General features: G+C 42.1%; 1 protein-coding gene across 1 annotated transcript in view; it reads left to right on the top strand.

Moving 5' to 3' along the window:
* The window catches only part of LOC138605202 (protein kinase C-binding protein NELL1-like), a 317,647-nt gene that overhangs the window by 43,778 nt on the left and 248,232 nt on the right, over positions 1-25,637 (top strand). The window contains exons 3-4 of the mRNA XM_069677358.1: positions 3,751-3,901; positions 23,585-23,755. Coding sequence (XP_069533459.1) covers positions 3,751-3,901; positions 23,585-23,755 — 322 coding nt within the window. The remainder of the gene's footprint in view (positions 1-3,750; positions 3,902-23,584; positions 23,756-25,637) is intronic.

Below are 25,637 nucleotides of genomic sequence, written 5' to 3' on the forward strand. Positions count from 1 at the left end.
TTCAAGGAATAATACAATCTTATTTTATAATTACGTCTCATCAGCTTCTACAACAAACGACCTTTGAGCATTCGACTTGTTCCAAGGAAACTAGGCTTGATTTTTCTGTTCTTGATCTTGTTTAAGCCACAGCTGAGAGGAAACAATAGCTGTAAGATCGCTGTCACATTAATATCCCAAAGCTAGTAACAGAAAACTACATAGATTTGCTCATTTCATAAATCAGACCACTGCAGGCCAAAAGTAGGCAGGACAAAATCTTAACTCTTTATATCGTCTTTGTATTTAGAATTGTTGGATAATGATTTTCAGAAACGATGGCAAATATTTTGACATATTATGATGCCAAGAATTATTTCAAGAGAAGGGAGGGGTTTCGATTGATCAGTTGGATGGGCCAAAAGTCTGGCTTTGGCACAGGAGACTGGTGTTTGTATCCCAAAGTGCTCAGGGTTGAAAGAAACCCAAATTCCAAATTCTTTAAAGTTATTTCAGTTCCCCAAAGTTTTCCAGGTCTGAACCAAAGATGTTCCTGATGTTTCATACATTTGCAGCAGTTTTGGTTGAATCGTCCTGCCAATTAACTGCCGTCATTTTGGAAGACTCTGAAAAACAAACCTTTTGCTTATTTTTTGTACAGTCCTTGTATCTTAGTCGGGTAACCGTGGATCTTCCAGTCTTGGCATTATTTTTCAGGGTCAGTTAATCAGTGCAGATAAACTTAAGATCATCTTCTGTCCTCATTTGCACCCAAGCTCATACACAGGAATCAAACAGTCTGCTTTGATTTGTTGGCTCTCTGTTTTGAACTGGACTCATTAATGCAATTTGTTGGTATCAATCACAGCTATTAGGTGTGTGAACCTGACTGTAATAGGCACTACACAAGGTGCTCCAGTTTGAATGGAACTGAAACTGGAGCTAGTCAGTCAGGTGAAGGTGAAGGTGGAAAAAGAGCAACACTTTAAATCTAACAGGATCTTCACATCAGGAAAATAGAGCCACAAGTCTCTGTAGATTTCAAGAGGTGATCTAATGACAGACTCTGGTCTGGAGAACTAGTGGGGCGGAGGAAGTGGCACTTTATCGACTGGGCTGTGACACCGGGGGAGGTTAAGTGTGAAGGCAGGCGGGCCACGGTCACCCTAGGGAGTTTTAAAAGCCCTGCGTTGAGAGAGCCGCAGACTTCTCTCCACTGGACTGTCTGTCTTACATGCAGAGCTGGGAGTGTGGAAGCTCCTTGTTCAGATACTTCCTCAGTCCTGTGTGCTCAGACTAATCTCAAGGCTTGTCACAAGTATGCCAGGTGTCCTTACCTACCTGCAACTTTACTCCTGCAAAATAAATGCTCTTATTCTAGACTTACAAGGGCTGTATTCATTACCAAATCCTAGAATAAGCAGAGCCGTGTCTTCTGTGTCATCAATTTAAATAACCTGTACTTTCCCATTATATGCTGAAGTTTAGTTTGGGGTCTACAGCTATGGTACTTCGTTGGGTACAGTGCTGCTTGAGTTAAATACTATCTTTTAATCATGCCAACATTGCCAATCCCAACCTAATGGTGGCCCTGGAGCACAGAGTCAGGGGATATCCAAACTCCTTAGCATTCATCAGCAGGGCACCACGGATATGTGTACCAAAGTTCATGTAAATTCACCCATTCACTGTTGACATATTTGAATGAAAATCCCAAAAAGTAAATACCTCGTGGAGCCTCGTGGAAGTCTGTAGAATGCATCAAATACTATTGCAACCCATCCTCAACCCACTGATGTTTTAGGATTAGAGTTGCAAACCAACTGATCGACCAACAGGCTGACATAGAGCCATGCCTAAATTAAACAGTTGAATGTACTTAGCATTGTTGCAAGCAATTCTCCAAAGCAGGCTGTTTTCTCACCTCCTGGAGACCTACTGTGTTAGAGATCCTCAGGACATTATGAATACGACTACTCATTTGTGATATACGGCAAAGGAAATATCTAATTATTGTAAGCCTTAAGATGCCTTCATTCTCTGTGAAAGTTGATGCTTGCTGAATTACATTAAAACGTATTGTTGTGTAAAGAAACAAAGCCAGCTATGAGTTCTTTTGTGCCTCTGTTTCCTTGAACACAGTAATTCATCATCGTTGGACAATTACTGCCTTTTAAGTCCTTTAGTCTCTTTTCGCATGCCGACATAAAAGGAAACCACTGACTCTCTGGAAAGTTGAAAATACATATTAAAACTAGATATAATCCAACACAGGATATTTGTAGTGGTAATGACAATAAAGCCACCAGTTGTAGTCTCAAGGAAAGGCTCCAGTGGCTAACGCTACATCTTCTGAACCACTTGTCACTCATCTTTACAACGTGTCATCTCAGTGGAAGCAACTCTGATCCGAGATGTTTTTCAAAAGGCTGTGTGCTGCCTGTTTAAACCCGTTCCACAATTGTTGCAGCTCCTTTTGCTGACTCACTCATTAAAAGTTTATTACAGCCATCATTTATAATTGTACATGCAGGGTCATATACAGAGTTTTAAAGTGTGATTCGTCTCGTTTATTGCTGCTCAAGGTGTCAAAGCCGTATTTTTGGCCTACCTTGTACGGTTAATCATAACACACAAGTGTTATACTGATTAGGTTAGATTGCTGAGACTTGAGAAAACAGAAGCATTGATTAAAAAAAGGGAGCCAAACTTATAGTGAAGATAAATTAAAAGCAGACGGTAAAATTACACCCCAAGCTGTCTGTTGAAAAAAAAAACAAACATCAAAGTTTACAAAAGAAGCTCCTGGTTCAACTTCGAGCTACCTTAACATATAAATAACCGTCGTTCAGTCAGGACCATTTTGTCAAAATAATCTTTATTTACTTTGTTATATTTTGCGTTATGGTTCTGTTCTGGGACGCTCTGCTCTTCCACGTGCTTGCGTAGAAAGTCCGAGGCAGGAAGAGCACACCTTCCTGCCCTTCATGAGCCATCATAAACGGCTATAGCAGGGAGCGCAGCGGCAAACAGAACAGCATGAATGACAATGATTAATTTCTGACACAGCATGACAGGAGGAGCTGGGGTGGAGGTGGGTTGCAAATCAGCCAGCAGAGGAAGCAGCAAAGGAAGCTGGACTAGAGCTGTTTAAATAGAGAGTAATTTTCCAATAGAAGGCATAGAGGAAGTCAGCTGAGCCATCAGCTGATTGAGGATTGGCTTGGCTCGCTGTTGACAGCTAATATAGAGCTTGACGTCATAGCCCGCCTGAACTAACGCTATGTTTGATTTTTGTGTTTTATGTTCTGTTGCACATGTCAAATAAATGTTGCCTATTTTCCTGATCCTATCAATCACTTTGGCGAGTACAAAGTCACCATAACTGATAAAAATGATGCCAAATATAAGACCAAAATTGTATTCATGCTGTAAAACCAAACAACAGACCTCTGACCAGAAACAGCGGGATTCAACATGTGTAAAATTCTTTATCGAACGGTAACAAACGCACACATGTATGCAAAGTTTACTGTTAAAGCATGTCTGAGCATCAATTCCATGCACTAGTTTGCTGTTTAAAACATTTTGGCACCAACAGGCTGCCAGAGGGAACTGCCAGAACTGTTGATGTGATAACATTTCAAAGTGTTAAGGTGTTGCTTTGTGTTTCACCATGTGTGCTTAGCTTGTTTAATATGTTTATCACACTTTTGGCACAGACAGGAAGCATCACTCATGATCTCTCCCCATTTCACTTTATTCCTTCAGATGTTGGGAGAGCAGTTCACGCCCCGGCACACATCACAGAGAAAGTGGTGCAGCTGTTCAGAAGTAAAAGTGAGTTTACCTTCTTGGCCTCCATCCAGCAGAAGTCTTCCACGTCGGGAGTCATATTCTCCATCCACGAGTCAGAACACAGGTAATCCATCTGTAATCCTCTCTTCATTTTGGCCTGCAGCTCCTTTTCTGCACAACTTTACTTCCATGGGTTACTGATGGCTCTCGTTTTAAATTAAACCCAGAGATGAATTCTCCTCTCACTCGTAGCTGTTTGCAGATGGCTGTTGATGAGGTGTAGTAAAGTAAAGATCAGTGTGTGATTGCTCCACTGCCGGTGTAAGTCAGCGGATGATGGGAGGGCAAGTCGACGGGTGGAATAATGCAGCGTTTCCTCCTGCATGCTCGGGGCAGAAAGATAACCTCCCAAGTATTGTGTCTGGAAGATGAGTGTGAAGCAATAAAAGATACCAAGCACGCTGTTAATGTTAAATTTTATCATAAAATGCTGTATAAACAGACCTACAGCCTCTCTGACTGTGGCTGCCGCACTGATAACAAGAACATATGTCCTTGTAACTGAGCTGCAGACACAGGTACACACCTTTTTTTTCTCCGAGAAATAATTTGAACACTGGTAAAGTCTTCTTGGCTGTTGTTATTGAGTTGTTGCAATGGACTGAACTTTGCTGCAGAATGCGATGGCTGCAGGACATCTGTGAGTGGCAGCAGCGAGTTCGCCCCCGGCCCCCTGAGAATCTATAGGACTGTGATTTGTTTTTAAAGGGCAAGCAGCATTGATTTTCCTCCACTCCTCCAAAGGTAAAAGCCTTCAGTTGTGCCAAACACGCAGCCAAAGCGAGCGTGCGAAGGAGTGCATATATGTGTTTGCTGGGAGTCCAGAAGAAAGGCGAAATCATGCACAATGGGAGAGCGAAGTAGAGGGCCCCTCAACTGATGGAGAGAGGTGTGGAGAGAGAGCTGGTCTTCTCACATGTAGTAAACAAGACAATCAGCTACTCTGCACTGAGAAATAACTGCAGCATCCTTCAAAAAGAAGCTATGATAAAACAAAGCTAAAGTACTTGTTACTTGTACTTGTAAAGTATGTTGAAGCTACTTTGTGAGAAAAATTGAAATATTTGTTGATCACTGCTCCCTCTAAATGTCATGTAAGTGAGTTAGACTGTAAAAAGGGATTTTTGAGGGTAGTAAATAAAATCCATGCAAATTGTTTAAACAGTTTATTACATAATGTAATAAAATCTCCCCAAAGATGTCGGGCCTGTGCTGCAAAGAGCGCATGCGCCAACGTTTGTTCTGGGCTGCAGGCCAGGGTTGGATTAATCGGTGTTCACCAGTGTCGGTGTGGGTTAAAGTTAAGATTAATGTTTTGCTGTGTATCATAGAATGAATGAAAGTGGTTAAATATTTATTAGTCAGATATATCAGACGATTTGTAGTCGGCGTGTCCGTATGTGACAAGACATTTAAATGTGTAGCCCTCCCTTGGCGGTTACACTGGCTGACTTTCCTGAATATTAGGACGTAAATGAACACGAGCAGGCTCATGTTGTTTTTGAATTTATTTTTATTTGAGCATCTTGAATTCCCAAAAGGCTGCACGGTGCAGTGTTTAGTGCTGTCGCCTCACAACTAGAAGGTTCCTAGTTCGAGTCCCAGTACCGACGAAGTGGGCTTGAGTTAGCATGTTCTCCCCGTGCATGCGAGGGTTCCCTCCGGGTACTTCGGCTTCCTCCCACAGTCAAAAGACATGCTCATTAGGTTCACTGGTGACTCTAAATTGCCCGTGAATGTGAAAACTTAATTTGTCAGTTGTGTAATCTATTGAGAAATGTTAAGTACATTTTACCTAATTTATTTTAGTGTATCATAATTGTTAAACGTAGGTACTCTTCACTCAAAGCATACTCAATCGTATGAAGTTCAAATTGTTTCCCCAATTTTATTGAGTAGATTCTATGGGTTGTTTTTTAGTGTACCCTCACCAGCCACATCAGTAATAATAAGCCTATGTTGTCATGTAGTAGAGCATAATGAATACATTTTGCTGATGATGTCATGCTTTTACCTCAAGGTAGTTTTGAAGGCAGGACTGTCACTTTATAGTTCTTTCTTTGTAGTAGTGCTATTTTTACACAAGTGAAGAGACTCATTGACTGTATATAACAAGTGAGTGTAGCCATGGTGATCGGTTATGCCTTTATGTAAATGTCAGACCGACGCTCCCTGGAAGACATGATGTCTGATATCGGTGACGAGTACAGTTCTTAAGCCTCCTCACGGCCTCCTTTTCGATTTGTGCTTGTGTTAGGTATTTTTGTCGTCGCTGTCTTGGTGTTTTTGGCTGCAGAGGTGACCACATTGGGACAACAGGGTGGAAGCACATAGCAATGAACATCATGCTTTATTATAGAACACTTGAAACTAGTGATTGAGGCTATAAACTTCTTAGGAAAATATTTGCTGTTAGAATATTTTGGCGGATAAAATGGGTCATTTTCTCATCTGCTTTCATCCAATCGGACCTCTTTTGGAGTCAGCCCGTCTATCCATTAAAAGGATGCATGTTTAAGGCACCTGAGCATTGGTTTCACCTTTGAGACATCATGTTTCTACATCCATTCTTTCTCCACGGGTGTGTTGGTGCGTGCCTGTGCACCATTTTTTGTCTTCAAGCATCTCCTGTATGATCCAGCTTGAAGAGAAATGTGTTGGCCTCTGCTGTGCTTTCAAGGTGACCCTGAGCGTTGCCTTTTAGTCCCAGCTCTCTCTCTCTCTATCGCTCCGTCAGTCTCTCTCTCTCTTTCACACACATTTACCTGCAGGCATAAATGCCACACAGCGGGCCGGACAAACAACAGTGTGGATAAATGGAGCCAGGTGACTGTACTGTCTTCTTCCTTCAGGCACGATGACATGCACCATGCAGCATGTTTAGCTCAGAGGAATGCTTGTACTTAGCAAATGTTGCATTACAGCTGCTCTCAGCACCTCTCACACACCTTGGGACTATGACATTTATATTGCTCAGAAATAATTAGTTAGGGTACGATAAATCCTCCAACCAAAACATTGTCTTTCAAAATGACCAATAGGTAAGACAATATACCTTAGTAGGGATGTAATGATACATTGATCTGGATTAATCTATTGGTCAGCTGATCAATGATCCTCTGTTTTGCTAAATTAAAATATCAATCCATAATGTCATCTTTAATGTATGCTTTTATTTTTAAATTCCCATAGCATGTCACCAGGTAAGGGTTTATAACTCCATCTGTTACAACTGTTTTGAATGGTTTTATGATACTGTTTCATATCAATCAAGGCCCCTGAATGGAATGGAATCAATATTATATCGTGGCATGCTTTGTGATATCAGAAGATGTCAGATTGTTGTCTAAAGAATCAACATAATATCATGATTAAACGTCTTTACACCCCTGTATGTCGGTGCCTCCCAAAACTGACACAAAAAGGATTCATGACTCTTTTCTTTGTGCCACTTCTTTATTTGAAGTTTTGTCAGATCCAAGCACAAAAGAAAGACTTGGTTACGTTTAGATAACAACTGTTATCATGCTTCCAGGACACCACTGTTTACTTCTAGTGTAGGCAAGACGATGTGAACAATTGTTAGAAGTCAAAGTCAGGTTTGTTGAACCACCCGCCGACCACAGCCTCCTCGCTGAGCTGATTTGTGGAGCTATGACGGTGTCTGTTCAGCGTTAGAGCTGTGGACTACCAGGAGGAATAGGATGCTTTCTTTTGGGAAAAAACAATGCTGTTGAGGTGGCAGACGTTTCATATGTGGATATCGCAAAATCTCAAAACATCTAACTAACACTAACTGAATAGCCAGACACCATAGAGGTAAAAAAAAGTGTTCTTTCTTGTAATTTCTGGTGAATTCATCAAATAGTTACAGATGAAATAAATTCACTTCTGAAGTCAGGAGAAAAAGTTCTTTGATTTATAGCGCCTTTCATTTCCCTTCAGATGTTTTGTAAATTTGGCGTTATGAAGGAGATACTGGGATGTAAATCTCGCACAGCCAAGCCGCCCAGCAGGCCGAAGTTATTTTGAGACGAGCTGGTGTGTGAGTCAGGCTGCCACACTGGGAGTGTAATTAAATTTGGACCCAGCCTCGACTGGCTCGGTGCAGACCTGTGCTCCATTGTGACCGAGGATTTGTTCTGAACCCCTGAATCCTCTCTGAAGGCCCTATTACAGCCCACTGCCGATGCCCATTCTTTCCTTTTATAACGCAGGCCTCCCATTCAGCCAGCTAACAGACAGCTAGCTGTACCAACTGGGCGAAAACCAATCATACATTCCTTCTCTGTCCCTTCTTTACTTCTTCATCTTTTCTCTCAGCACAATCAAACCATCCACTCTTCCTTCCCACCTCCTCTGCCAGCTCTGCTCTCCCAATATGATAATATCCGTCTCCTCCCTCCTCTCATCCTCCGCTCTCCTTATCCTCAAAGTAAAAGCGTCTTTTGAATGCAAGCATTTCTCGCTCCCCGCTGCACAAGCAGGAGAAACTTTTTTTTTTTTTTCTCGTGCCCATCACTGGGGAGTGGGAGAAAAGGTTTATTACTGCTCCACTCGGCTGAATAGAACAAAAGGAGACTATTTCTGCCCAGCCAGCAGTTTTTTCGGTCCCAGTAACGCTCTCATTGTCAGCAAGTGGCAGTAGCTCTGTGATGAACTAACTCAAAGCCCGCTCTCTCCACTGCTCTTCCCAACTGAGCACTTAAACACCAAAGATGCCCAGCGAGCTCCTCCAGCTGCTCTGTTCATCTGCCTGCCCTGTGCCACTCTACAGGTCTGCCTCTCGCTCCACGCCTCAGTTCATAAGCACTTGCAGGTTCTTCTCTTTCAAGGAAACATGCTGAGCTGAAGTCGATGCTTGGTGGGGGTTGCAAACACACACAGAGAGGGAGGAGATTGACTTGTGAGATTAGAGTTTGTGGTAAAAGTTTGGGAATGTTTGGGGGAAAGCAGGGGGGAGCTGGAAGCAGTAAATATTCCCCCTATATAGAAATATCTTAACATGAACATGAGCACAAGAAGAGCCCAAATGGTAATCCGTGGTTTACACTGACTATTCAAGTGCCTCATGTAGGGAAGCAGTTGTGGTTAGGAGTTGAATATTGACTTGTATTTTCCCTTATTTCTACATTGCTTTGGACAAAAGTGTCTGCCAAACGAAGATGTCAACGGCATTGTAACCCTAAAAGGGACCTTTAGAAAGTACAATACTTGAGCAATACCATATGAGAGGGAGTGATGTTGTACAGGATATCATAATGGCTGTGATTCGGTCGTAGGCGTAAGGCCGCTGGCCAATTGTACAACAAACAAGCGGGAAATCGTATTTGAAAGTTGAAAGTAGTTGGAGTAGTTGATCAACAACAGATTATTTTTTGCTCCGCCAACTAGTTCCACAATTGAACTGAAACTGGACTCTTGTTGCCAAGCAACCCAAACATTCTCCTGCACTCTATGTCTACAGGTTACCATAGATCAGCTGTTTTTATCATGTACATTTATCTGTTTGTTTTAATTTATCATCAGTGAAATAAGAGTCTACTGATGCACCAGCTTCATTAATGTAGACATACACAGTCTGCTGTAATGTTAATTAAAGTAACAATCTCAAGTTTTTGTGCTGTTGAGCGCCGCCCACTGGTGATAACCAGTAATTACAGGAGCACACGCCTCAGCGGCTGGCTCCCTTTGTCATGGCTCTAATTCTTGATTTTCCTCGCTGACGGACGCTTTCCTGTTTGCCTTCATCTGAGTGTCAAATTTGTTTATTTTTCTTTGGATTTTCTTATTTTTGAAGTTGTATCTGTAGTCATCCATCTTTTCTTTGTTTGTTCAGCCACAGTAGATTACTGTTTACTCGCAACACTTGCAGAGACCGGAAAACCCTCCACCTACCCTCTCTGGCAGACCAACCACTGCTGGGTGTTAAAACTTTCATCAGTGGGCATAGTCTCACTCACCGTTGTGTTAACTCATTCAGTGAAATATATAGTGACTTAAAACACATTTATTTAAATGAAAAAGTTTGAGATTGTTACTTTAACAGTATTCAGAACACCTGGCTGAGGCAGAGTGATATACAGAGTGAAAAGTCCCAGTGATGTTGTTCTCTATCAGAACTCATGGAATGCCTCTGGTCCAATCAGACTGATTGGTAGGAGCTAACTGTTGTCTACCTGTTCATCTCATTGTATGAACATACCTTTTAATCATGTAAATATCATCCCTGATCTGACATGACACCATGCACACTGTTTTTACTGTGAATACTGGAAAACTGTCAACCTCATGTAACTTTTTTTTCACATTATTTCACATCCTTTGCACTCTTCATCATTGCTCTATTGACTCTTGTAGCATGTACATACTAAGTAATGTTTAATATTTAATGTCTAAGGTAGGCTTGTAGTTTTTTTTTATTGTTTTTTTTTTAATGTTTAAGAACAGATAATCCTTTATTCGTCCCAAAACGGGGAAAGTTACAGTGTTACAGCAGCAAAGTGGATAGTGCAACATTACAATAAAGGGCATATAAAAATGATTAAGTAAATAAATGTATCCTACAAAAATATGTACTGGACTAATAAGATAAGGAAAGTATTGCACATGTTGAGAAGTGAGATGAAGTGAACATAGAGACAAAGTTAAATCGGAGTCATATCCCTTGTATGTGTTCATACCTGGACAGTAAAGCTGATTCTGATATAATATCATGTAAATCACAGTCCCATCCAGCCATCACATGGAACTTCAACATAAGAGTTTCTCACACATTCATAAAAGGCCTCACAAGAAGAAAAATACACACACACTAGTGGGACATTGTTCTTCGTACCTTTTATAAAAATATCTCACAGAAGTGAAACAGTCTGCCTACCCCAGTGGACAGCGGCGACACATCCCAGGTTAAATCAAGTATAGTGCAGGTTTTCTAACGTGCTCGCTTGCTGGCTGCAGCACTGTGGGGCAATGTTTTGCTCCCTTTCGCCACGTGTGACCAAGAGCTATTTCCTGGGCCATCTTTGATTTAATATATAGTATTGTAGGTTTTATTGACTTCAATAAAATGACCTCCTTTCCACTGAGATAAGTCCTGTTTTCATTACTTTTCATTGACCTGCCAGTGATATATTTTTTCACACGAGTAGACGATGGTTACTTTTGCTCTGGTTAGTTTTTTTCCCCATCAATCTTCCATATTTTACTTTATTGGCTGTATTTGTTGAACCAGTAAGCTGCTTCGCAAATTCTACTCTACATCTTAAAGCAGCGTTTGGCAGGCTGAGTCTCTCGACTCCTTAAAAAGAAAACAAAATCTAACTTCATGGACTGTTGTCCTTTTTTAAGTCTTAGATTCCATCAGTCCTACTTAAAAGAAATCTTGTAAATGAGTAATAGGCTGGAAAAACAGACGGGGTGACATATTGCTAAGCGGTACTATAATCTTTATCATCCAAAATTACAATTGGCAATTTGGTTTGTTTATCATCACTTGGCAGGCGACTTGAAACATCTAAAAATGGAATAAGAACTGTTTGGTTATGTGCTGGGCTGCCATGGTGCCTTGATGCGCTCTTAGTCTGCTTTTGTTTATGTTATGCTTAAAATTGATCTGCAGAATTTATTTTTGTTTGCCATCAGACAGGATTTCACTGTGAATGTTAGAAACAGGAAACCTCCTGGCTTTCATCCTGAGCTCCTGATCTCGCCCGTGGAGTAGCGCTGAGGGATGAGATGGGCCCTCTCACCTCAGACAGACAGCAGCTTCCACACTGCACTCCCTGGAATCTTCCTCTGTGGTATTTGCTCTAAAAAAAGGATGCGATGCAGCAAATACACTGACTAACAATGATTCCTTCTGCTCCTCGGGCTTCCTTTGAATTCTTGACCAAAAATGCAGAGTCCTGTCCCTAATACCGAAGAATAACAGTCTTTGTTCTGCAAGTTATGTTCTACTGAGATTTTCTCTTAATCACTCTTGCTGGTGTGTGCAAACAATCTTGGCAAAGCTAAGTATAAGTGCCTGCCTGTTAACAGGGCAGATAACAGCACTAAGAACCTGACTCACACGACCAGCCCTGCAGACATGATTATAAGCGGCGTTTTTTCAGAAAGTTTATTAAATATTTTTTTCTTGACTTAAAGGGTCAAAAAACCCAACAAGAAAGAGAAAAAAGTTGCTTTGGCTTCCATATTAGGAAACAGTAGCCTATTTCTACCTCCAGCCGACACAGAGCAACGTTGACTCTGCTTTTAGGTCTGGCTGGTTTCCACCATCTCCTGTTAAAATATCTGCCTGTTGGGCTGCACGGTGGTGCCGTGGTTAGCGCTGTTGCCTCACAGCTAGAAGGTCACTGGTTCAAACCCTGGTTTGGACAAAGTTGGCCTTTAGTAGTGGGCCTTTCTGTGTGCAGTTCTGCCAGTGCATGCGCGGGTTCCCTCCCGGGTTTCCGGCTTCCTCCGACAATCCAAAGATTAAGGTAACTCTAAAACTGCCCGTAGGTGTGAGTTTGAAAGGTTCTCTGTCTCTATGTGTCAGCCCGGTGATTGACTGGAGACCAGTCCAGGGTGTACCCCGCCTTCCGCCCCATGACAGCTGGGATAGGCAACCCTGAACAGGATAAGCGGAATAGATAATCGATGGATGGATGGACGTTCCCTGTTTGATGCTAGGCACTTAGCGTGTTTGCAGAAAACAGCTTATTGTTGACAGAGAATAAGCCATACAGCACATTTAATGCTATGAGTTGAAAAAGGCTAAAAGATCCATGGAGCCTTAAAATGTCATGTTATCATTAGTTGTTTATATTAAAAATATTGATTAATAGAACTCTAAGAAGGGAGCTAAATGCCAATATTCAGTGCAGCTGTGCCACAATGGGGGAACGCACTTTGATGAAAATTGAGAGATTAGTCTTGACAGGACAACCTCGATCACTGAAACGATGCATCGACATCTAAGGCCCTCAAAACTGGGTCGCATATCAAAGCCTCCGACTGCCTCAAGACATTTTGATATCAATATTTGGTCTCTTAGTTGTTGCCTTCCTTTTTGTAAGGTCTTAACACACCATTGAGCAGCACAGCGCTACATCTGTTAGAGTCCTATAAAGAACGAAACCCTGAAGAGCATCAAGGCCAGGGGAACTAAATTACACACACAGCAGGACAGACTCTGCTTGTTCAATCTTAAACTCTGCTCCACCCTTCCCAGAATCCTCAGCTGTGATTGCTGTTTGTTTGAATGACAGGATCCTCCTGACACTCCAGAGACAGCCAGACCTCCTCCACCTGTCCAACAGCCTTCAGACCCCAGAGACCTACACAGCATCTCAGCTGTCCTACTCTTCCTCAAACAGAAACAAGCAAAAAAAAGCTTTCTTTCCTAAAACATCTTCCAACATTGGGAGGGCTGATACCAGAAAGTCTTAAATTGGGGACTAATATTCTTATCTCATCACTAATAGTTGCTTTAATAGTCTTTAAGTGAACATTAAGTGGGATCGGGGTATCATGTAAGCTCTTTCTCTGAGTGCCTGTGTGTGTATTAGGAGGAAAATGGAGGAAGAAAAGCTGTTCTTAGTATTTTGCTCAGGTTCAGTTTTAACATCCTGCTGATCATTTATTAATGAGTACAATACAGCGCAATTACTGTGCAGGAGCAAACTGTATTGTTTGTTCAACAGTAACTGAAAGAGTGACTGGCTGCATGAGGGTTGTGGACTTTTTTAAAATAAAGTTCATGTTGTCGCCTGTAGGGTTGATCCAAACTATCCGCAGAGGTCTCCTCCTCTCAAACCCGGTGATAAAAACCAGAAACATAACAATTTAATAAAGTAGTATTAAGTTAAAAAGTCAGGGTTTCTAATGCTCTCTTTCACAGGATGTCAGAAAGAGCTTGGTTGATAGTGCTAAGATTGTTTTAATTTTAGGATTCCTAATGTTCAGAAGGTTTTGAAGAATCTCTGCAGAGGTCTGTAGAGTCGGCCTTAGTCATTTTAACCAGTTAAAATGTTGTATGATGCAGTTTTAAGTCAAAAATCTGTGTCTATCTGATGCTCTACTAATGGGCTAGCTCGACTGCAAACCAATTTGTCGCTAACATAAGCTCACTGGCTGACATTTTTTAAATCACTTAGATTAGCAGTTAAAAAAAAGGTGGTGTGAATTTAAATACGAAGAAAGTGGTCAGCTAGAAAGGTCTTGATGTACGGTGAAACATGAGACTCATGTGGGTTGAAATAAGAGTTTCTCTTTCTCTCTGATTCATCTTTCAGAATTCTGTGTCAGGTTCCGCCCAAGTCAATATCCCTATGTAATAGCTGTTTCTCAATCCAGGGGCTGCATCCTTCGAAGGGCGCGGCCTATGAGGGATTCATCTTTAAGCCTGCGTAGAACGCTAAGGCTGAACTGAAATGAGATGGTTTGGTCTACAGAGGATTTCCTGTTTGCGTCACCAGCTGTTCCCGCCCTTACACTTGCGTCACCTTACGCCGCTTCTGTCGCCTAGCAACAAGTAGCTAGCTGGCTGACAAGCTATCATAACTAACGTTGCGTAACTTAACCTGTTGTTTTAGATATAATTTGTTTCAAGGCCCCTCGTTTTTGTTTTTTTTACATGTGTATCTCTGGCTATTTGATCGAGTTGAAACCAAAAACTTTTACAATTAAAAGTGTGTTCCTATGCCACTTAAGCGTCCACCATCTCCTTCTTACTGGCGCGTAATGCATCTCGGGATTCGTTGAGCCAAGAAGGAAGCACCTGATGGAGCCCGGGAAAAGGAGGGCACATTTGTCGGCTGCATCTGAAGGAGCCTTCAAAATGGGCCAGCCTTTGACGCGCCGCTGTGACGCAATGGGCCTTCAAATACAACCTCTGAATTGGGACACAGCTTATGTTGCATGCTGACTCACAATCACTCAGCTTTTTAGCGAGTTAGCTAGCTTAAAATAACTGGAGCACCGGGGTTATATCTTGGATTGTAGGGAGAAGCACCTATGTTGATGGGTTTACTTTTCTCCTCTGAACCATGTAAAGCAACTTGTCTGGCCCGCCGAATAAATGTTTTAACCTCGGGACATAACAACCCGAGGTGGTCACCACACACTATGCTTTGCTGCTAACAAGATCACACCCTCGCAGAATGAATTTTCTCCTGCTCATTGCATCCCATTGATCTTCAAGCTGGGCTCAGTTATGAAAGTCACACCTCTCTGCCATCACCCTCCAATGTGATGAGACCATCTGCTAAATCCAGAACCTTCCATCAAGGATAGACTTCATGTGACAACTGAAGGACAATGCCTCACAATCAATCCAGGTCACATTTTCCTGAAGGCACTGGAGCGTTTTTTTTTTCCCATCGTGGTTTCTGGTTTACCTCCTTCTCCCCCCATTCTACGGACAGGCTCCAGAGTGTTGACCTCCCCATTGAGCAGATAATTGGCTGTCAGCTGGCCTCCATAAAAAGCAGCATGACACCTCGGGTGAAGAAAAAGGACAGCATGATATACAGCCAACCCTGCACTCTTGGGCAGCCATTCATTTTCAAAACTTTTCTCTTACAGATGACGCCAGTGCATTTTGATGAAGACCACTTGTCACCTCAACAGCTTCTTCCCAGAGCTGTCACTGCAGCCTGGGACCCTTTCACAGCCTGAAATTTCCATCTCTAGAGACACAGCCTGCAACCCTGCCACCGAGGCTGTTTATTTATTACTCAGCAGTTTGAAACACCATGCCCTGGCCTCAGCACATTTATTATACCGTGAAGGAAATGGGGAGAGGGATTAGCATTAGCATGATGCATTCTTACTCTATATCCCTCATTATGATTTTGATTATGATGAATAATAACAACCTGAATAATTGTCTGTTTTATAGTCTGCAGCTAATGAGAAAAGCTGCAGTTCCTTAAAAAGCAAAGCTGGGTGATCTGCTTTCTGCACATCACATTAACATTAACAGCATGGCTTCTGAAGAATGTTGGCTACTTTTCTTGGTATACTACATTTTATCATTTAATAGCAAGATGAGAAGATTAATACCTCTCTCTCATATCGATCAAGCTACAGCCAACAGCTGGTTTACCTCCCTATGTAGCCATGAAACTGGCTGAAGGTGAGACAAAGCACAACCTCAGCTCAAAAATTAACATTATATGGTTTGTTTTATTGGCACAAAACCCAAAGTAAAGATTCCAACAGTTGCTTTGGTGTGTTTCTTGGCTGCGACCACAGGCTTCCTGGTGTTCCTGCTGGTTGAATGAACGTGGATTTACCGTCACATCTTACACCAAAGCAGGGCACGGTGCTGTGATGCAGTCGCTGCTAACTCATGACAAATTAAGTTGTAATATTCCGGTCCCTCGTTCTGTAAGAAGCAAATGTACTCTTAAGTATGTGTGGTTGGCACGTTGTTGCAGCTTTGTTATCACGAGCCAGCAGAAAGCGATTGCACCATTGATCAACACCATGCCCATACCGTGCTGCCTTAAGGCACATGATGAATTCATGAACACTGAGTATTTTTAGAGTGGTAGTTTTCCCTGCACTCTATATGTACTGTACACTATGGGAGGTTACCTTACCTGACACTGTGTAACAGTGTTGCTTTAACTTTTAAGTGCACAGTCCTTCCTTGACAAATTCCAGCACTTGCAGTAGCAAACATTCAAAACTCTTCTTATTCTGTTGTCGTATCACCTGACGTACCTTAGCAGACACCATTGTGTAGAGCAGGTCTAGCCTCAGGACCCACTACCACCTCCTTAATGACAAATAGCGACCCACATTTCTGACATTTTTTAACCACTTATTTAATGAAAAATGGTTCAGTTTGGACCTGAGATGGAACAAAACATCACAGCAGGTATGACCAGCAGGTAGCAGTGCATAAGAGGAAAATATTTTCTCTCCAACTTATTCAACTAGCAGCCTCTTTCAACAGAAATAAAACTAAAAAAAAGTGCAGCATAAATGCAACATCATTAGGGCTCATCAAGTTTCATGAATGTAAATCTACCTGTAGCTGGGATTACACAAACATCGGATACATAGAGTGTGAATATACTACATATATAGGAAAGAACACGTCATAGGAAACCATTGACTGTATAAAAAGATGGACGACATGACAGCTCCCTAAAAGTGAAGCCAAACCCTCTCTATCACCCCCTGCTGACGGACTGCAGTATAGGTCATAAAGCCCGCCTCCTCCATGTTAACAGATGGGACATGAGTCAAACTATAAAATCAAATTACACGGCAAATACTTTTTTTTCAAACATTGTTTCTGTCATTATAGTTAGTTCTTATCATGCTGATTTACGTCCAAGTGTTAATTTTTCTGACAAGTTTAGTTTTAATGAATTATTTGATGCTATAAAAATGATGATTGGCAGCTGTGTTGGCAAATCCGGCTCCTGCAGCCGATCAATTCCAGATTAGCAGAGTAGAGGACGAACAGAAAGAGGAAACATGAATAAAACAATCACTACAGTCATTTAGTTTCCTGTGAACGTTAACCTCAGACCAACACAAAGAGGCTGTTCTGCTGTTAAACACGCCGACGTGCGGGACCTTTGTTGTTTGTTCAGTAAGTTAAGTGTGTGTCTTGGTTAGCGGAAGTGGCTACGGTAGCTCCACCCGCTGATCTCTACTGCGCAGCCTCTGGCTCCAAATGATGTCACCATCGCAAGATGGCAGCGCCTATCATGGGGGCTATTTTGGCATCAATTTCGTACAATGAGAGCAGATAGAGACGTGTCGTCCATCTATATATACAGTTATTGTAGGAAACCCATGTCCTTTTAAATAAAAGAGCAGCATAGACTTTTTGCCACAACTTCCTTCTTTTCAAGAACACATCCTCAACCCACCAGTCGAGAACCACGGGTGTAGAGCAGCTCTTTCTCTCTCCCTTTACAATATTGCATGACATTTAATGGTCGATGCATTTGTCCTTAGTGACTTATTATACCACATGCCAATCAAATTCTTGCAAAACAAAACACAGACCCCTGAAAATCTAAGAAAACCTGCACTTTCCCTGAACAACTATGGTGGTGAGCTTTAACAGAAACGTAGAGGTATATCTTCCTTAGCTGAGTCCCCGTTCAGGGGCTCTTTCCTCTGAAGTTCACTTCCCTTGTCCAAATGCTCATAATTGGCCAACAAAGCATTTTGCTTTAGAAAGAATGCTCCCATTGCGGTTTAGAAGTGCAATGTTTTGTTTTGTTTTTCTTTGGTCCAAATTGGGAAGCAGTGTGTCCTCTGCAGCCCTCCTCATCTCATTGTTCATTGTGTGCAGGCCATTGTTTAATGCAAAATGCTTCTGGTCAGTTAGTACACTTATAAATGGAACCTACCCTCCAAAACACAAAATTGAATTTGGCTGCTTTTGCTCAGGACCATGAGAATCTCACTGTTTTTCTTTCTTATGTCACTTCGAAGCGTTTGGTCAGAAAATTTGTTGTCATTTAAATATTATTTTAAGTGTGTACTTTTTCACTAAGCAGTGGTCTGCACAATGGAGCAGTTTTGCTCTCACATTAAGTCACATTTTAATAACAGAAGAGTCTCCCTCTGCCACTGCTAGCCAACATTTTCTGTTTGCTTTGATATGCAAACATGATTTTTCTTTTGTTTTTGATGAAAGCTCTGGATTTTACTTCAGGAGCTTGTTGGATCCATTCTGTTGTCACGAGGAAAAAAAAGGCTTTTTCAAACGCTGCATATGAAAGGATCGGCGTGACAAGAAAGCTTTTAACATGGTGATGAAGCTCATTGTTTTGAAGTTGAACAGAGAAGCACAAAAACAGACATGTTATTTTTAGAGTCTTTCAGAAAACACTATTTGTTTCCAATGGACCGCTTGCCAATAGATTATTCCAGCTTCATTAAATATGCTGTAATGTGGGGACACAATAGCTACCACTAAATGCTTCAGAAAATAAAAGCTCGCTGTGAAGGGGAGTTAATGCCTTTGATGATTATTTCATGAGTGAAATCAGGATAACTGTGTTCCCGTGCTCGCTCAGTGATTTCAGGCCTCTCAAAGCCCCGAGGAGGCTTCCATCAGTGGAAGAGGCAAAGCTGGAGAGCTCTCGTTCTCCTTTTACTCCACGTTCCATGCAAATGATTCTTCTCTGCCTGACAAGTATCAGTGGCCCTGTCTGCTGCAACATGATGGAGACGAGCTGTCAGGTCGGTGCTCAGCGCAGCCACAGAGTGATGTATTCATTTAATTTTAGACTGATGACATGCAGAAAGAACTGAACGTACCCCCCCCTCTCTCTCTATCACACATACACACGCAGGCAAGTAGGTAAGCAAGCAGCCGCTGCTCGATGCGTGCAAATGCAATTTAGTGTTGTAGAGAAACACTTCCCTGTGATGCTTGTTAATTTAGCGTGTGATAATTGTTTTAGTATTAACACGGCCGGCTGTGTGGGGGGCTGATGGGCTGTCATTAGCTCTGTGGAAAGGTTTGAACTCAGTAAGCTGAACTCTGCAAGACTGCCGCACTGATCAACGCCCACTCCTTTCTTTCTGTTGTGTTTCCTTTGTCTATACTTGTTACAACAATTCATGTGTTCATCTTCAGTCTTGATATGTCTACAATTGACAATTGACAATTAACAAACCTGTCAGTCTTTTGGTGGCCCTTTCTTTAGGACAAAAATCTATGTACAAACACATGACGTACATGAACATCATTTCATCTACATTCCTATTTTTAAAGGGAAATTTAAAAATGCATGTGTGGATATATAATTCCTCTAACAATCCCTTTTAAGAACATTGCAGTCAGCACGGGACTAGAAACTGCAGGACTGCATCAAAGATGTCTAACGGGGCGCGAGATGTAATATCAGAACAGATCAAACACAGGTGAACAATGAGATTCTACCCCCACACTTAAGTTGTCAACATTCATCACAGTTTATAGAGCGACTTCCTGCTTCAGCTTTGACCTTCCTGTAATTGTGCACACACACAGAATTCCTGCGCGTCGAGGGATTATTAATGCCACTGACATATTGAGCGGTTTAGATAATCCGGCTGTAAGTTACCCATCCCTCTAAATCAGTGCTTCCCAACCTTTTATCCTTGGAGGCCCCCCTGCTTGTATCTAAGAAAGGCTGAGCCCCCCCCAGCCTGAACACGTACACCAAAACAATAAAGTGATTCATCCTAAATCTTTATTGACAAAAATGAACACCAATCAGCCTGTAGTTCACAGAGGTGTGGCTACAAAGTAGCTACTATATTTGAATGAGGACCAAAAATATATTTTTTAATAGTTGAACAGACTTTCGATTATCAAGTAAGTGTTTTTTTATGATTTTATTTAACATGTGCAAATCTAATCTTGACAATCTCAGTGCAGACGAAGCCTCGCGCACCCCCAGCAATCTTTGCGGCCCCCCAGGGGACCCCCGGACCCCACCGCTCTAAACTGCACATGTACCTTGGCCCATTAGTTTTATTTTTCTTAATGGAATGTATTTAATCAGGATAGTGCACATTAGTAAGTAAATATGCCGGAATTAGCACAATAGCTAAATTTCGTAGTCCTAAAGCAGGTACTTACAGAGCACAAAACCTCACAGGACAGTCCACAAGACAGCGCACAGAAATGCTCACAAACAGTTCGACATACAAGGTGGACACATTTTTTTTTAACACACCCACATACAATAAGGTGGTTAAAATGGGAGATGAGGCTGAAGCCTCCGGGAACGGGCGTCAGAGGAGGACACAGATGTTCTGCATGAGTGCATGACATGAATGTTTGAGTGTTTTTTTTAAAGGTTAAGTGGTTGTCACAGTCTCTGATATGTGCTGGTAATTTATTACAGGAATGTGTGCCTTGAACAAACACCGCCATCTTTGTTCGACGCCTACATACATTACACTCTGCCCTAGTTTGTGCTCTGGAATTGATGGTATTGTGTTTTTTCTGGTGTCGTTTTAATCATGTCACCACATTCCAGACGGTTTTCATCACTTTGTCTGGGCCCTTTACGTCTCATACAGACAATATTAGACGATCAGAGACAGTATTATGAGCGACATTGTAGAGAGACAAAGAAAGCCTGCTCGGGGTTTTGGTTGGGGCGGGTCAAACAACACAGGACGTTTGCAAAAGAGACCGAGGTTCGAGTCCTGATATTTTCTCAACCCTAATTAAAGTCTATAATATAAAAGACTGTTTAACCAGCCACTTAGATTGGAAGGAAACAGACACTATCTCATGTGTCCAGATGAGACGCCAAAGAGACATGTCAAAGCGTTTGGTATGTGATATCCTGGGATTAGAACATGTTTTTGTTTTTCTTTAGATTATTTTTCTGGCTTTTTATGCCTTTATTTTATTTTTTAGAGAGAGAGGACAGTGGATAGTGGCGGAAATGGTGGAAGAGAGAGTGGGGATGACACATGGCAAAGGGCCGCCGCATCGAGGACTGTAGCCTCTGTATTTGGTCGCCAATTTAACAGCTGAGCTAAACCGGCGCACAGGATTATAATATTTTGCACATTCCCAGGTTTCTGCAATTACTTCCATAAATAAAATGTTGTCATTATTGATATAAAACTCTTAGTTCATATACAAACGCTATGCTCTTGCTCTAATATCATTGCACAATACCTTTGAGCTGCAGGCGAAGGCATCAATTCTAATGTAAACCTGAGCAGAGTGAAGATTATGTCTTGATATTTCCTCCCATTATGTGTGGGGAGTTGTGTTTGTGTTGAGGTCGTATGAGCTCTTCTCAGTTTCATTCATTTTCCAAACAGAAAGATGGATAAATCTGCTGCCCCACAGCCGCGATTGATATTCTCCGGAGTGGGTCCACTCTCCCCTCCCATAAATATGCATGAGAGCTGTTGAGCTTTGGTATTGAATGGACTTGATCCCTGTGTGTGTGTATGTGTGAGTCTCCATGTTTTTTTGGTGCCTGAATACATTGGGATGGACTGGCTAAGTTTGGATTATTGGAGCGCCGTGTCACATACAGTACATTAAGTGTGTGTGGGTGTGTGTGTGCGGAGGGGCCAGGGGGTCCGGCGTCGGGGTCATTTGCAGCCGCAGGGAAGCTGAAATGTCATGACTGGTTGCCTGCGGCTCTCGGGCTGCTGCTGCTGTCTGTGGCTGGCTGCCTCTTAATTTAGCGTAGCTGATGAGTTTTGAGAGCGCAGCGCACACGGTGCTGAGACGAGCTGCAGGTGGAAACGCCTCAAGCTTCACGGCAATGTGAGAAGCAGAGGTGAAAGCGAGATGGAAATATCAGCCTTGTGTCTGTGTGAGTCGACAAACTGACAGGCATCTGTTACACAAAGCCTACACTGAGCTATTACCTTGCAGCTCTTTGTTACGCACGTTATTATTGTTTGTCAGCTGGGTAATGAAATCGCTGCGTGTGTATTCAGGGATTAGGAGGATAGTGGATCAGCCATTCATTTTAGTCTGCCAATATTACTGATGGATTCTCCCAGGCTGCAGCTTCAGACAGATCGCCTGGGAGATTTTCAATATTTATAGTGACAATATGTAGTTTTCTCCTACACCATAGCAATAAAACCCAAAGGTAGGGTTGTGTATTTGGATGGTTAGTCGATCTAAAAAACTCTCTTATTTTCCTGCAGTCATCAGCTGTTCTCATCACCTGGTCACATCTGTCCAATAGCACTGCAGCACACCCTTACTGATAGCCTATCGTATTGTTTTTCCTGCCTCCAGTTCATGTTTGGCACCTTATGTGCGACTCTCCACCGCCCAGCCTTCATCATCACCTTCATCATCTAATTAGCCTTAGACGAAATCATCGCCCAACACCTTCACCACCAGTGTCTGGACTCCATCGGGGGGTATTTCTTGCGTCTGCTCAGGGCTCTTCCATCACCATATCTCCCCGTAGAGTCCAAGCGCCAAAGACGTCTGACCATGACTCATTACTGCATCGTCATTGTAAAATAAATGTTCTTCCTTACTTCTCTCTCCTGATTGAAACGTCATCTTGGCCGATTCACCTTCATATTAGCTGATCATGTCCCTCAGAGGATGAACCATTTCTACTACAAGCACTCTATAATCTCTACAATCAGTCAAAAAGTCAACCTTGCATGCAAAATATCTGTTACTTACTTCACTGGTGCTGTAGATTTACATTAAATGTGCGGAGAATATTCATGTTACAAATGAAAAAACCTCCCTTTGATTCCAATGACATTAGAGCCCGAGAGACGTTTCTTATTTTCAGGCCGACTTCTGTTGGGTTCATAAGATCAGCCTTTCATTAGTCTCTTATGTAGAGGAATGATGAATTTCATCGTCCTGTTACTGTTCGTCTCTTTGCTATTCATTATTTAGTCCACACAACAGGAGAAAATAGAAAAAATGACAACTTCAGTGTCGGAGCCAATTAAGCATGTGTGTCATTGTTGTCTTAAGTTGTAAATAGTTATGTATAACTGTTGGTAGAAGGATTCACTCTGACCACTAGCCACTGACACTTGCATATTTATGAAATATATCTATATAATTGTGTTTATAATATCTGATTTTTATCTGTGAAAATGGTTTAGAAACTAACCCTGTAACCTCCCTTGTCGATATTGACCCCATGATGCTCTATCCTGGGTATTTTCTGTGAGTTCATATATTTCTTCCCCCTAAGCAGAGACATTTTTACAGGAAACAGATCTCTGACCTTTGACCTCGTGTTTTCCCCTGCAGCTACTTTGAGCTGGAGAGCAGCGGGGTGAGAGAGGAGATCCGCTACCACTACCGCTTCAAAGGCAAGCCGCGCTCCGAGTCCTTCCCCTACCGCCTCGCCGACGGCCAGTGGCACAAGATCGCCCTCACCATCAGCGCCTCCCACCTCCTCCTGCACGTCGACTGTAACAGGTAACACACACACACACACACACACACACACACGAAACACCTTGATATCACTGTCAAGTGGCTCTGCTGTTGTATTTTTCCCGTGCTTCTTTGAAGTGACACATCTAATGAGCTGTCTGTGTTTATCAAGGTAAATATTTGTTAGCTGCAGACTCACTGTGGATGACAGGCTGTTAGCAGAGCCGACAATGAAACATCCAAGGACAAATTAACACATAGGCGCACACAGCAGTGTAAGAAAAAGGGTGTATCTGGGGGATGTGTCTCTAGCTGACACTGTTCTATAATGAAGTGGATGGTAACAATGATATAATCGCCTCATCGATCGAGCAGTGAAGGCTCTTTTCTAAAGTAGCACTCAGTCAGAGCTGATCTATAAACATGCACTTCAGCTGTGACAATCCTTCTCTCTCCTCACGCTCCCTCCTGAGAGCCAGGAAGGCATCACTTGTCCTTTTCTTAACACACTTGCTTGAGAGACACACTGCGAAACAGGCAGTGTAAATTTGAGTAGAGGTAATGCTCTGTCACCTCTCGGGGATGAAAAGCTGTGTGATGTACGGGGAGAATTGCGTTGTAGTATTGATTCTTCCCAGACGCCTGTTATTCTCATCAGGCCGGTGGTTTGTCGATTAATTATCACCGCGGTGGCTGTCAGTCAGAGGACGCCGCAGTGAAGATAAAAGACAGCATCAGACTGTTATTAGGGAGAAAAGATCAAAACGTAATTGGATTAAATTGGAATCCAAATTTTCTGCTTACTTACAGTTCTCCGGGTGGGAGCAGAGTTAATTAAGAGATAGACAGATTGAATCTTTGGTTATGAAGCTGAATGATGATCCTAACTTTAACTGTTTGAACTGTTTTGACTCTGTCTCTAAATCCTGCCTTACAAAAACAAAACAACAAAGATGAGTCTTGTCATCCTGCTGTCTGATCAATAGATACTGTGTCTTGTTTTTTGCAGCTCTGTCGTGCTGCCTCCAGACATCATGCTGCTATTTTAGTATTCTCGTGTGTCTCTTTTATCTTCTTTTAATCCATCATAAAATACTTTGGTCTTAATTATTATATATTTTTTTCTAATTTCACTATGTCATCATCAGTCCTGCACATAGTAAAGATATTTGTCTGCTTTTTCAGCCAATTGATTACAAGCCCTAATCCATGACTGGAGCAGGGTTCAGTATCAAGTCCATGGACCTCTACCAACTGATAAAACACAGCTGATCACAATCTGAATGCTTAAATGCCAGCCGCTTCTTGATCGGTACCAACTTCTCCCTTAAAATGCTTCGTCATTTAAGCACCTTTAAAACACTGTCTCTGAACACCTGCATAACATGCATTACATTCTCACATATTCTCACAAGCTCAGCATTCAGAATGATTAAATATCTGTTTATATAACATTGAAAATAGAGACACTTAGAATTTGACCATCCAAAATTCAGCTGCGACCTGTTTGTTAATGAGTGAGGGGTCAATAGGCCTATATAATTAGACTTATACAACAGTTAGTTCTGACCAAGTAATCTGACTGGAAGAGGCATTGCATGAGTGGCGATATAGAGAAAAGCACCACTGGGACTTTTCACTCTGTGTATCACTCCGCCTCAGCCAGGTGCTCTCAATACTGTTAATTAACATCACAGCAGACTGTGTGTGTCTACATTAATCAAGCTGGCACCTCTGAATCACCTCTTATTTCATTGGTTGATGATCAATTAAAACATACAGATAAATATACATGATTTGAACAGCTGATCTGTGGTAACCTGGAGACAGAGTGCAGGAGAGAATGTTTTGGTTGCTTGGCAACAGCAGTCCAGTTTCAGTTAACTTGTGGAACTAGTCGAGTTGACGGTAGTTTAGTTGTTGA

The sequence above is a fragment of the Semicossyphus pulcher genome, unplaced genomic scaffold (genome assembly GCF_022749685.1).
Source record: "Semicossyphus pulcher isolate SPU_LCO1_2020_fin unplaced genomic scaffold, fSemPul1.0.p SCAF_1, whole genome shotgun sequence".
Taxonomy (NCBI): domain Eukaryota; kingdom Metazoa; phylum Chordata; class Actinopteri; order Labriformes; family Labridae; genus Semicossyphus; species Semicossyphus pulcher.